At 37.1% G+C, this 12,032-nt stretch overlaps 1 protein-coding gene across 3 annotated transcripts in view; it reads right to left on the bottom strand.

The window, feature by feature from the left end:
- KIF20B (kinesin family member 20B) overlaps positions 1 to 10,678 on the bottom strand; it is a 61,164-nt gene extending 50,486 nt beyond the window's left edge. For all 3 annotated transcript variants that reach the window (XM_069459824.1, XM_069459825.1, XM_069459826.1), the window contains exons 1-6: positions 10,583 to 10,678; positions 6,247 to 6,394; positions 2,072 to 2,158; positions 1,863 to 1,979; positions 1,237 to 1,375; positions 459 to 643 (exon numbers count right to left, since the gene is read on the bottom strand). In XM_069459824.1, coding sequence (XP_069315925.1) covers positions 459 to 643; positions 1,237 to 1,375; positions 1,863 to 1,979; positions 2,072 to 2,158; positions 6,247 to 6,393 — 675 coding nt within the window. In that variant the 5' untranslated portion in view covers position 6,394; positions 10,583 to 10,678. The remainder of the gene's footprint in view (positions 1 to 458; positions 644 to 1,236; positions 1,376 to 1,862; positions 1,980 to 2,071; positions 2,159 to 6,246; positions 6,395 to 10,582) is intronic.
- Between the last annotated feature and the right edge of the window lie 1,354 nt (positions 10,679 to 12,032).

The following is a 12,032-nucleotide window of genomic DNA, read 5'->3' as shown; positions in this document are numbered from 1 at the left end:
GGCATGGTGGCACATGCCTATAGTCCTAGCTACCCAGGAGGCTGAGGCAGGAGGATCACTTGAGACCAGGAGTTTGAGACTGGAGTGAGCTATGAGTGAGCCACTGCCCTCCAGCCTGGGCAACAGAGCCAGAGACCCTGTCTCAATCAATCAATCAATAAAATAAAAAACACGGAATTTTTAAAATTCATTACATAAAAAGTATAATGCTGGCTCTACAACAACCAAAATCATTTCAGAACCATTTACATCTGTATTGTTTAAACATTCTTGCTGCTTTTACAACATAAAATAAGAGAAAGAGATGTCTTCAAACTTCAAGCTTTAAATATCTTTCTCAAGAAAAACCCAAAAGCAGCCACTACCACCACAAAACAGATTCCAATATAGGTTGAAACAAAAGGGTTTATAAAAGGTCATGATTTATATATGTTTTACATACTAAAATAGCTCCATACCTCTTTAATTTGCCGAAGCAATGCACTTTTGCTAGCAACTTCTTCTTTCTCTTGGTCTGGTGATAACCTTAAGTATTCTCTGGATCTATGTGGTTTAAGGTTCGTCTTTGTATATAGTCTTTCCTGAAGACTATCAAATAACACATTCAAAGTTCGAGGCAGAATGCCAATATTTTCTTCTGTGCCTATGAAAAGAATTTTTGTGTTATACTCTCTCAGACTAGTTGGAAAGAGGAAACTTTCCTGGACTACTAAAGCTCCTCCTATATACTACCAATAAGCAAGAGTAAATAGCTACAATATTACTAAGTGTGAGTGAAGTTGAGGGAATACTCAGTTTTCCATTACTTTGGTCTTCACTGTATTACTGACATAGACATTTTATCAAATACTATTGTGATGCAAAATCTGAAATTTTACATTCCTGTAAGGCCATAATATTAAGATTTATAATCACCCATAATCACAAAATATAAAGGTAAAATTAAAGGGTCTCCCTGATTACCAATGCTCAATTTTCTATATCACATCAATCCTTTTTCTGAATTTTCATCATCAATCTTATCCTCTATCAATGGGTAAAGTATTTTTACACGTGAATCAAATAAATCTGAATGAAAAGCCACAGGCAATACATATTCAATATGCTATTACTATTAAAAATGGAGCAAACACATACAAGCTGATGGAAACATTAAATATATGCAAGTATTATAAAAATACTGAGTGAACATTATTGCTTCTTTATCCTTTCCAACCAAAATGAAACAGTATTTACCTTGAAATGTATATGTTTTTCCTGAATTGGTTAGCCCATAAGTAAAAATCAGGCGACTTTGTCCTTTCAAGAGGTCTTTTATTGGCTGCATAATACAACCCTGAAAGAATTCCTTCTGTGTAGTTCCCGGACCAAAAACCTATGTAAACATTTTTAAAACAAGTCTTTTTAGAAAATTCAGGTTAACTCACAATGTGTTCTATCCATCTCTCATGTTTAAAAAATTTTAAAGATTGGTTATGTAAGATTCATTCTTAAAACAGTTGCCATATCCCCACTTCCATAAATCACACTTGATGGTTTTACTACCAGAAAATTTTCAAGTTCTCAAGATAGAAATCTGACCCAGCCAATCAAATTGTCATTTAAGGTTTGAAAAAAATCATTTCTTTAAAAAAAAATAATAATTTTAAGAACACTGCAGTGATTTCTTCACTTCCAATTACATATTTCCAGACCTGAAATCTGAGACTTAAACTCTTAAGGAAAAAATACCAGTACCTAAGATCTAAGTTCCATAAGCACAAAATGTACAGTCATTACATACAATTATAATATATAGCCATTTAGCCCAAGCAAGTCTCCTCTTCTTTAAAAAACAAAATCAGTTTCACACGGGTGCTTACCTTGGAAAAACTGAATTTCTGTGCCATCTGCCCAGAGCTTTTCTCACTTAACCGACTAAGGATGCTTTGAGGGTCTTTGAGCAGAACGGTCTGTGAATCCAGAATATGCACACAGCCCTAGACCACATACCCACAATAAATAAGAACAATAGTATTTTGTCTGTTTAATGAAAGTAACATATTAAAACACAATTAAATTCAACACAAACCTCCGATTCATGTTCTTTCTCTGACTGTGTGAATGGTCTTATTCGAAGACAAACCTGGAGATAATCTTTAGATTCCAAACTGTTTGCCTTAACAAGAAGAAAAAAATAAGTACATTTTAAAGATACAAAATATGGCTTCTCAGAGATCATCTTTCTTCAGCATGGCTAATTGTTATGTAATAATCTGAGATCAAACAGAATTTCTAAGCAAATAGCCACTGTTCTGTTTTTAAACATTTTAGAAAAACTCAACAAATCTGTTTAAATTAAAACAAAATACACCACAAAAGATTCAGTTTCCTTACCTCCTGTATTTATATGTGAAGTTTACATAAAGCCTTTTTTCCATAAAATCCTAACCTTTATATCTAATACAATTAATAAGGCTCTAAGTAATTGAAAATAGAACTCTAGAATAAGTCACAAGTAACCAGAATATCCTACTAACCCAATGCTTGATTCCGTCACCCATTCAGAATTATTTTACTCTGTAATTTTCTCTTTGCTACTTTTTTTTGAAGGAGAAATAAGTTTAGTTCATTTTTAAATGTAATTTTAAAGAAATGTTTTAAATTTTCTTTAAAAAGATAAAAAAAAAGGAAACAATTACTTGAAAACCACAACTTAACAAAACAGAAATAAGAACTAGAAAATCTGACTAACCCTGTATCTATTAAAGAAATTCAATCCATTTTCAAACAAAATAATCCTACAAAGAAAAACCAAGGCCCTGCTAGCTTACTGGTAAATTCTATCAAACAATTAAGGAAATAATCACACATAAACTTTTTACAAAAATAAAGGAAGAGAAAACACCTCAACTAATTTTGAGTTTGACATAACCTTGATAACACACAACCTGCAAAGATATCCTCAGAAAAAAATTATAGAATATACCACATTAAAATAGAAGCAAAATTTCCCAAACAAAATACTAGCCAATATACAAAATAGGATAATACATCCTGACCAAGAATGGCTTCTCCCAGAAATATAAGGTCAGTTTAGCATTCAAAAATCAATCAGGGCAATTAACCACATTAAAATAATAAATGAGAAACTTTATAAATACTAAAATAAAGCACATGACAAAATTCAACACCCATTCATAATTAGAATTCTCAGCAAAGTGTAATAAAAGGAAACTTCCTTAACCTAATAAAGGGCATTTACAAAAAAAATCTACAGCTAACACCATACCTAATGTGAAAGGCTGAATCTGAGTAGCAAGATGACTAACAAGACAGGGATTTTCACTTCATCACTTCTAGTAATACTGTACTAAAGGTTCTTCTATAGCCAGTGCAATCAGGCACAAAAAGGAATGGAAAGGAAAGGAAAAGAAAAGAAAACAAGAGAAAGGAAAAAAAATGCTTCCAAACTGGGAAAGAAGAAATAAAATTGTCTTTATTCAGAGACAACATGAACATATGCACACAAATCCAACAAATTTACAAAAAACTAATGTATACTGACAGCATGCTGATCAGAAGTTACCTGAAGGTATAATGAAAAGGAGGGATTATAAGGAGGCTTGAGAAAACTTTTGAGGATAAATATATTCATTATCTTGACTGTGCTGATAGTTTCACAATATATGAATATGTCAAAACTTGTTAAACTGCATACTTCAAATATATGCAGTTTTCTTAATCTTAATTATACCTCAATAGAGCTGTTAAGAAATAATGATTTACAACAGCATCAAATAACATTAAATGTTTACAAATATATTTGACAAAAGACATGGAAGACCTCTTCATTGACAAGTATAAAATACTCCTGAGACATTAAAGATCTAAATAAATAGAGAAATATACTATGTTCATGGATTAAGACTCAACATTGTCAAGATGTCAACGACGATGGGTCAAAGATATAACCACTAAAACAAAGACTACAAAATTTCTAGAAGAAAATGTAGGACAAAATCTTCACAATTATGAGGAAGGCAAAGATCTCTTACAGAGGACACACACACCAAAAAAGAAATGTTAAACTGAACATCTTTAAATTTAAAAATATTTCATCAAGACATAAATCTGATAAAGGATATGTATCTGGAAGATACAAAGATCTCTCACAAATCACTAATAAGACAAATAACCTAATTTTTTTAAGTGGGAAGAAGATATAAAGAGACACTTTACAAAAGAAAGTATAGGAATGGCCAAGAAATAACTGAAAAAGCTCTCAGTGAAATGCATACTAAAACCATAAAAAGATACTACTACACACCCACTAAAATTAAAGACTGACATTACCAAATGTTCACAAGGAGGTGGAGGCACTAGAACCTGAATACATTACTGGTGCAGATAAAGCCACTCTGGAAAACAGTTTAGCAGTTACTTATAAACTTAAACTAACACAACTTCCACTCCTAAGTATTTACCAAAGAAAAATGAAAACACAAGTCCACAAAAAGGCTTGCACATAAATGTTCAGAGCAGCATTATTTATGATGGCCCTAAAGCAGAAAATACCCAAATGTCCATCAAATGGTAAATGGAAATGTGGCATATCTGCACAATGGACTACTACTTAGCAATAGAAAGGAACTACTGACATATGATGGATGATGAATCTCAAAAACATAATGCTAAGTCAGGGATCAATAAATTTTTCTGTAAAAAGCCAGAAAGCTAATATTTTACGATCTACAGACCCTACAGTCTCTGTCACAAATACTCAACTCTGCCATTATAGTGCAAAAACAGATATAGAAAATAAGTAAACCAATGAGTATAGCTGAGATGCAATCAAACTTTATTTATGGACAGTGAAGTTTGAATCTCATATAATTTGCATATCATGAAACATTCTTCTTTTGATTTTTCTTCAACTATTTAAAAATATAAAAACCATTCTTAGCTTGTAAGTATAAAACAGGAAATACAAAAATAGGCCATTTTTTGCCAACCTTTGTGTTGGCAGATACAAACAACTGCATAATGTATAATTCCATTTTATATAATCAAGAGGCACTTATCACAGACTTCTTTCCTTTCTTCTCTCTTTTGTCCCTTCCTTCCTTCGTTTATTTATTATTAAATGAGCTTTAAGTATTTAAAAGAACCTGACATAACATGGGTATTAAATAAGTGTTATTTTTTATCTATGCCCCTTAACTCCCTTTTTCCCTTTCCATTATTCTTTATAAAATGGGTTAGTTCATATTTCTAAGGCACCAAAATTAACAACCTAAAATGTAACAAACAATATAAATGACTCAAAAAGTACATGTATAAGAAAAGATCTGCAAAGACATACAAGCAAACATTACAATGGTAGTAAGTAGGGTAGTGGGAGAACTTTTACCTAGTCTAAACACTATCGAGTTATTTTAGTTTTTAAAAATTTGTATTCTTTTTAAAATTAAGGCTTGCGATTCCCAGGGACATAGTGCAACATCTCACATTTTTTGAGGGAATCACAGCAATACTTCACATATATTGAACATCCTCCTGCCTCAGCCTCCTGAGTAGCTGTGATTGCAAGCACACATCACCACACCCAGCTAATTTTCTCATTTATTGTAGAGAAGGGGTCTTGCTCTTGCTCAGGCTGGTCTTACCAACTCCTGACCTCAAGCGATCCTCCCACCTCAGCCTCCCAGAGTGCCGGGATTTCAGGTGTGAGCAACCCGTGCCCGGTCACTATTTCTTTTGATGATGTCATATCTTTACCAAACTGGCTCTTTCAGTGGCTGCTGTGACAAAAAGCAAGTACTACATAAAAACAATGAAGAACAGAAAATGAGGGTGGCAGTATCTAATCAGATTCCAAGGTTTTAGAAGTTGTGCAGCACTCAAAAGGCACACACATATCTCCAAATAAGGTCAAAAAATTAAATTAAATTTTAAAAGGCATGCATACCCTATTAGTAACTGTAGTTATCAAAGAATGAAATTTAAAACTTTTTTTCATTAAAGTTAATTTTTTTCTAATGGCTATTAGGTTAGGACATATTAAATACTTATTAAATTGTTTAGGCCTACTACTTGAAAAGGAAGTGTTATATATTTCTTTCGGCCTAGAGCTCTATGACAAAGTTACTTAGATACAAAGTTGCCTTAATCCCAGACTGTTTGAGAATCTCTGTCCTAGTCACATGCACACACATAAATATTTCCATTCGATGATAATCAACATAATACTTTTTTTATACTTACTTCAGTGTTTGGAGCAACTAAGGAAAATTCACGAGAGAGATCAAGCTTAATGCCATCAAAATTTATTCCCGAAGGCCTTGCAATTGGGTCAGCACTAAAAACATAAGATGGTCTCGGTACTCCCTCTTGATTCAAATTAGATTCCATTCTGCAAGAATAACAGTAACTTTTTTAGACAACCTTACCAAGTCAGCATGTAAGCCACTCACACTTTAAAAAGTCTGGCTCTCTACTTTCCCCCAAATAACTAGAGTTCAGAGAAGGAAAGCAATAGACTGCTTCATGTATAACACAATGACCTATGGAAAGGACAAAATATCAAATTATATTTATAGACTCTGAATCAAATAATATTGAACATGGCTTACTATTATTTACATGATTCAACCTAAGGGTAGATCCATACAAAGAAATTTCATGAATAAAGGTAATCTGTAAAGATGGTAGAAAATATTCATTCTCTCCCTGAAACGCTCTCAAAAATCAATAGATCATAGAGCAAATTATAACCTTATGTTATTTTAGTTATTTAGTGTCTTCTGAAGAATGTTACTTATGGACCTTGTTTTGGCATTTAGAAGTTAAACTCAATTATCTGTAAAATCACTTTCAATTTAATTTTTGCAAATGCAAATAAAAAGTAAAATAATGTATATAAACACATTTAAAACAGTACCTGACACATTACAGGTTTTAAATTCTTAAGTAAACTATTACAATTGAATTAAACATCAAATCACTAACCTTAAAGGTAAACTTACAAGTAAAAAATTAATTGAAAAAATATTAACATTCAAATATTTCCTGAGAATCTACTAGATGCACAATACCAGGAAAAAGGGGAGGACTCTGTGCTGTTCTTTGACAAGATTATAAAATATCCAGAACAGTGACTCCCAAACTAGTGTTCCTGGCTCAAGAAGGTAATAAGGGGGATCCACAAGTGTTGTCTAAATGATCCAATGATGGGCCCTGCACATTGGCCCTATGTTGTTTACCTCTTCACAGTAGGCAGGGACCTTAGCTCAAAAGCCCACTTGGCCACCAAACTTAAATTCTTAAGCATTTATTAATATTTGCTTTAAATATAGCCCAAATAAGTATATTTTTAGCCATTTAGGGCCTGCCAGCTTTGTATATCCCATGAAATTGCACCAAACATCTGCTAGACACAGATAGAACCCAGGGCTATCAAGACCCCCAAGCCACTGCTACCCTTCAGAGTTCTAAGCTCCCCTCTGCACATCACTTAGACATGTAAGCCCCTCTGTGATTCTCCTCTCCCACTCCCTCGAGTTCCATTGCCTTTTTTCCCCTCTGGGTTGTGGTCCTTTACTCCAGTCTAGGAAAGGTCCCACTTAGAGGAATTTCCCTTGCCTATACCCCTTCAAAGTCCTGTCCAAATAAAGCTCCTTGTTTACCACTGCCACCTCGTGGTCATATCTTTTTCCCTGCTCAACCCCCAAAATTCCCAAACTCTCCACAAGAGCATTGTTGGGTTTTTTTCCCCCCTAAATTGCAAAAAGACTAAGGAAATTATACATTTATCGTCAGTAGACCCAGGCAACCTATAGGATTAACCAACCATACAAGTAAACACATTTCATATGTTTATTGCCCGTTTTTATTGTGAAATCAGTGATGTAACGAAAATGAGAAAGTTACTTTAGGCCGGGCGCGGTGGCTCACGCCTGTAATCCTAGCACTCTGGGAGGCCGAGGCGGGTGGATCGCTCAAAGTCAGGAGTTCAAGACCAGCCTGAGCAATGAGCGAGACCTCGTCTCTACTAAAAATAGAAAGAAATTATCTGGCCAACTAAAATATATATAGAAAAAAAAAATTAGCCGGGCATGGTGGCGCATGCCTGTAGTCCCAGCTACTCGGGAGGCTGAGGCAGTAGGATTGCTTAAGCCCAGGCGTTTGAGGTTGCTATGAGCTAGGCTGACGCCACGGCACTCACTCTAGCCTGGGCAACAAAGCGATACTCTGTCTCAAAAAAAAAAAAAAAAAAGAAAGAAAGTTACTTCAATACAGTTTGATATAATATTTCAAATATGCAATTTATGGATGAAAATTAAGAAAAGGGTATCTCGTGGAGCAAAAAACAATTGGTGATCTAGAATATGGGGGGAAAGTTTGCCAAAAACTACTAAAGTACTGGCTTGACATTTCATGATGCAGAATTCATAGAAATGTCCAGAAAACTAGAAAATAAACTTCATTCTTTGGCTTCAAATAAATTTTGGTTTTTAAAAAAAGTGGTGATAAATATTTTAAATTATTGAATTAAAAAGAATATTCCTATGTACTAAAAAATAAGGTTATAATAAAGAAGTTTGTATTTCTTCATATGCTTGTTTTTCAATGAACAGGCTATTTCCTAGCATTTCTAAAATTGTTGAGATGTACTTTCACTTCTTGTAATTTTAGTTGGATGCCTACTTATACGTGGTCTTTCCAACTAGAATGTAAATTTCTTGAGGGCAAGAACCTTGTTTTATAATACTCTGTATCTCCTACAACAAATTCAGAGATTTATGTAGTGATAATGACTCCCTGCCTAGTGATTTAAATAATGGTAATAAATAAAATCCCAGAGTGCCGTGGTGTCAGCCTACCTCACAGCAACCTCAAACTCCTGGGCTCAAGCGATTCTCCTGCCTCAGCCTCCAGAGGAGCTAGGATTACAGGTACAAGCCATCACGCCCAGCTAATTTTCTCTATTTTTAGTAGAAACGGTCTCTCACTCTTGCTCAGGCTGGTCTCGAACTCCTGGCTTCAAGGGATCCTCTTACCTCGACAACCCAGAGTGCTAGGATTACAGGCGTCAGCCACTGTGCCCTGCCTGAATGAAGATTCTGAACATCTTCAACATATATCCTCAAAAAAGGTCTTCAGAACTAACAGATGACTTCTCTTTGCAATTTGAAATTTGAATCTTGGACATGTAATAAAACATATACAGTGCTACACTGCTCCTGGATTAACATGCTACCTTGTTTTAAAACCAAAAACGGGCCGGGCGCGGTGGCTCCCACCTGTAATCCTAGCATTCTGGGAGGCCAAGGCGGGAGGATCGCTCGAGGTCAGGAGTTTGAGACCAGCCTGAGCAAGAGTGAGACCTGTCTCTACTAAAAATAGAAAGAAATGATTTGGACAGCCAAAAATACATATAGAAAAAAATTAGCCGGGCACGGTGGCACATGCCTGTAGTCCCAGCTACTCGGGAGGCTTAGGCAGAAGGATTGCTTAAGCCCAGGAGTTTGAGGTTGCTGTGAGCTAGGCTGACCCCACAGCACTCTAGCCAGGGCAAAAGAGAGAGACTCTGTCTCAATTAAAAAAAAAACAAAAAAAAACATAAAACCAAAAACAAACCTCAATTTGATCACCTTAAGCAGGGATTAAAAACTAATCCATAAAGCACGAATTTGTGTCAACTAGTCCTCCAGCAAGGAATATTAGAACTGCGTTCCCAATTCCTCTAGCCGCTGCCTGGTACCAGTCCTCGCATTACCACCTGAGCTCCGCCCCACCACCCTCCCCCCCCCCGCCCCCCCGCGGAAAAATTGTCTTCCGTGAAACCGGTCCCTGGTGCTAAAAAGGTTGGGGGCCGCTGTTTAGAGAACTGGACCAGACAGGAATCACTGAACCAAGGAGTGGAACGAGATGGGGAAAGCCTTCTAAACTGGGGGATGACAGCCGTCAGAGTCCCCCACACACCCTTCAGCCTGGCAGTGCAAAACCCTAAAATGTCAAGCCCCAGGCACAGGCAGGAGCAGTCTGAATTAAGCGCACAGAGGCCACCAAAGGGATCCCCCCAAAAGAGGCCATGTCATCTCCCGAGCAAACTACCCACCTCAGGGATTCAGGAAACTAGGTTGGCAAAAGAGGCCTGTTTCTCAACAGCCGAAGCAACTATACTAAAAATATTAATGATAGCAAACAGTATCTATTATGTGCCAGCACTGTTTCTAACAGCTTTACACATTATCATTTAATCTTCATAAGAGCCCGAGGAAGTAGGTACTATTATTATTCCCTTTTAACAGATGAGGAAACTGAGGCCCAGAGAGATTAAATTGCCTCGCGTCAGTAATAGGCAGTGGAGACGACATTTAAACCCTAACCCAAGCAGTATAGCTCAATTCTCCCTGCGCACCTGGTATCCCAGGTTCCCGCATCGCTCCGAAACTCAGTTCCTGACAGCAAGCTCCTAGGCGTCATGAGCCCAGCTGAAAGACGTCCACATTGCCAAAGCCGTTTCCCCACGTCAGGCCTCATATATGTGCAGTCACCCACCTCCTTCCTGGCACCCTTACCCGGGTCACCTCCTCACCTGCAAACGTTGCCTACGCCTGGCCACCGGGCCAGCCAGCAGCAGTGGAATGTTTTCCCTTTCAAATTCAAACAATGGCGGCCAAAGCGCCGCACTGAACGCTGGGAGTGGGCGGGGCTTCCGGAACGAGGCTCAGGAGTGCTGCTGGCTCACGCTGAGGGCTTTCCAGAGGCTCCCGGAAGAAGCTTTCAAATCTGGGGGCGGATCTTGGAACGCGGGGCAACCAATGGGCAGAGGCAGGCTCGATTGCGGCCCGGGTGCAGGAGATCTGGCTTAGCTTTGGGCTCCGCGCGCTGTACGGACGCGGCGCTTCCTCGCGGCTGCTACAAGTATTACCCTGTTGGCTGGGAGGCCGATCTCGGATTCTGTTCTTAAAGCAATAAAGACGTGGCGAAGGCCATGAAGTGAGGCCGCTGCCACCACACTCTCTCCTGCGACTCCCCTGGGGACAGGCCCAGTAATGGCGCTCTAGCAACCCCCCCGTGCGGTCCCTACAGGGCAGAAAAGGCTCTGCATCCCGGCATCCGGAGGGTCATTTCCCTTGCTGCATCCCCATTTTGCAAACTGCTAATATAAAAATTGACATAGGTAAGCTTATGAATGCTAAAACCAATGGATGCAAGATGCTAAAACCCAGTGGCTGAAAGATTGTCGAGGAAAAGTACATTAACACTATCTCAAAGAATCACCCTACAGATTATTTCCTAATTATAAAAGGAAAAGATAATTTTACAATGAAGAGATTTATTAGACATGCCTTAACCAAGTTAGGATACTTAGTATCAGTTAGGAGACTTAATAATTGAACACTCTATCACTTGATGCTATTTGTACCGGAAATGTTTGCCACGAATCTAATCATGAGGAAGCAATCAGAAAAAAAAAAAATGTAGAACATTCTACAAGACAACAGGCCCAGGCTCTTCTTCAAAAAATGCCAATGTCGTGACAGGAAAAAGGAAAAAACAAGGTGGAGGATTGCCTTATCAACAGACAAAAGAAACTAAATGAAATTTGTGGATCTTGATTGGTTCATAGATTTTTTTTAAAAGGTAACTGCAAAAGATATTTGTGGACAATTGGGAAAATTTAAATATGGGCTTTATATTAGATATTGAATCAGTTTTCAATTGTTTGTTCGTGACAATGAATTTGTGATTAAGTAGAAGAATGTCTTTGTTTTGGGAAGGTATTTGATGAAGTAATAGCAGCAAAGTGTCACAGTGTCAGCAACTTACCTTCAAAAGATCTGGCAAAAAATAAAATACAAAAATAAAATGGAAAGTAAGTGTGGCAAAATTAATTATTGGTGAATCTAGATGAAAGGAATAATGGAGTACATTGTGCCACTCTTGCAACTTTTTAAAATAATTTTGAGATTTTCTGAAAAGAGAGACGAAAACTCTAATCTTAACCATGGCCTGCCAGGCCCTGCCAAATTAAGTGCTGG

The sequence above is a fragment of the Eulemur rufifrons genome, chromosome 28 (genome assembly GCF_041146395.1).
Source record: "Eulemur rufifrons isolate Redbay chromosome 28, OSU_ERuf_1, whole genome shotgun sequence".
NCBI classification, from domain to species: Eukaryota; Metazoa; Chordata; class Mammalia; order Primates; family Lemuridae; genus Eulemur; species Eulemur rufifrons.
This window is presented reverse-complemented; position numbering and strand designations above follow the sequence as displayed.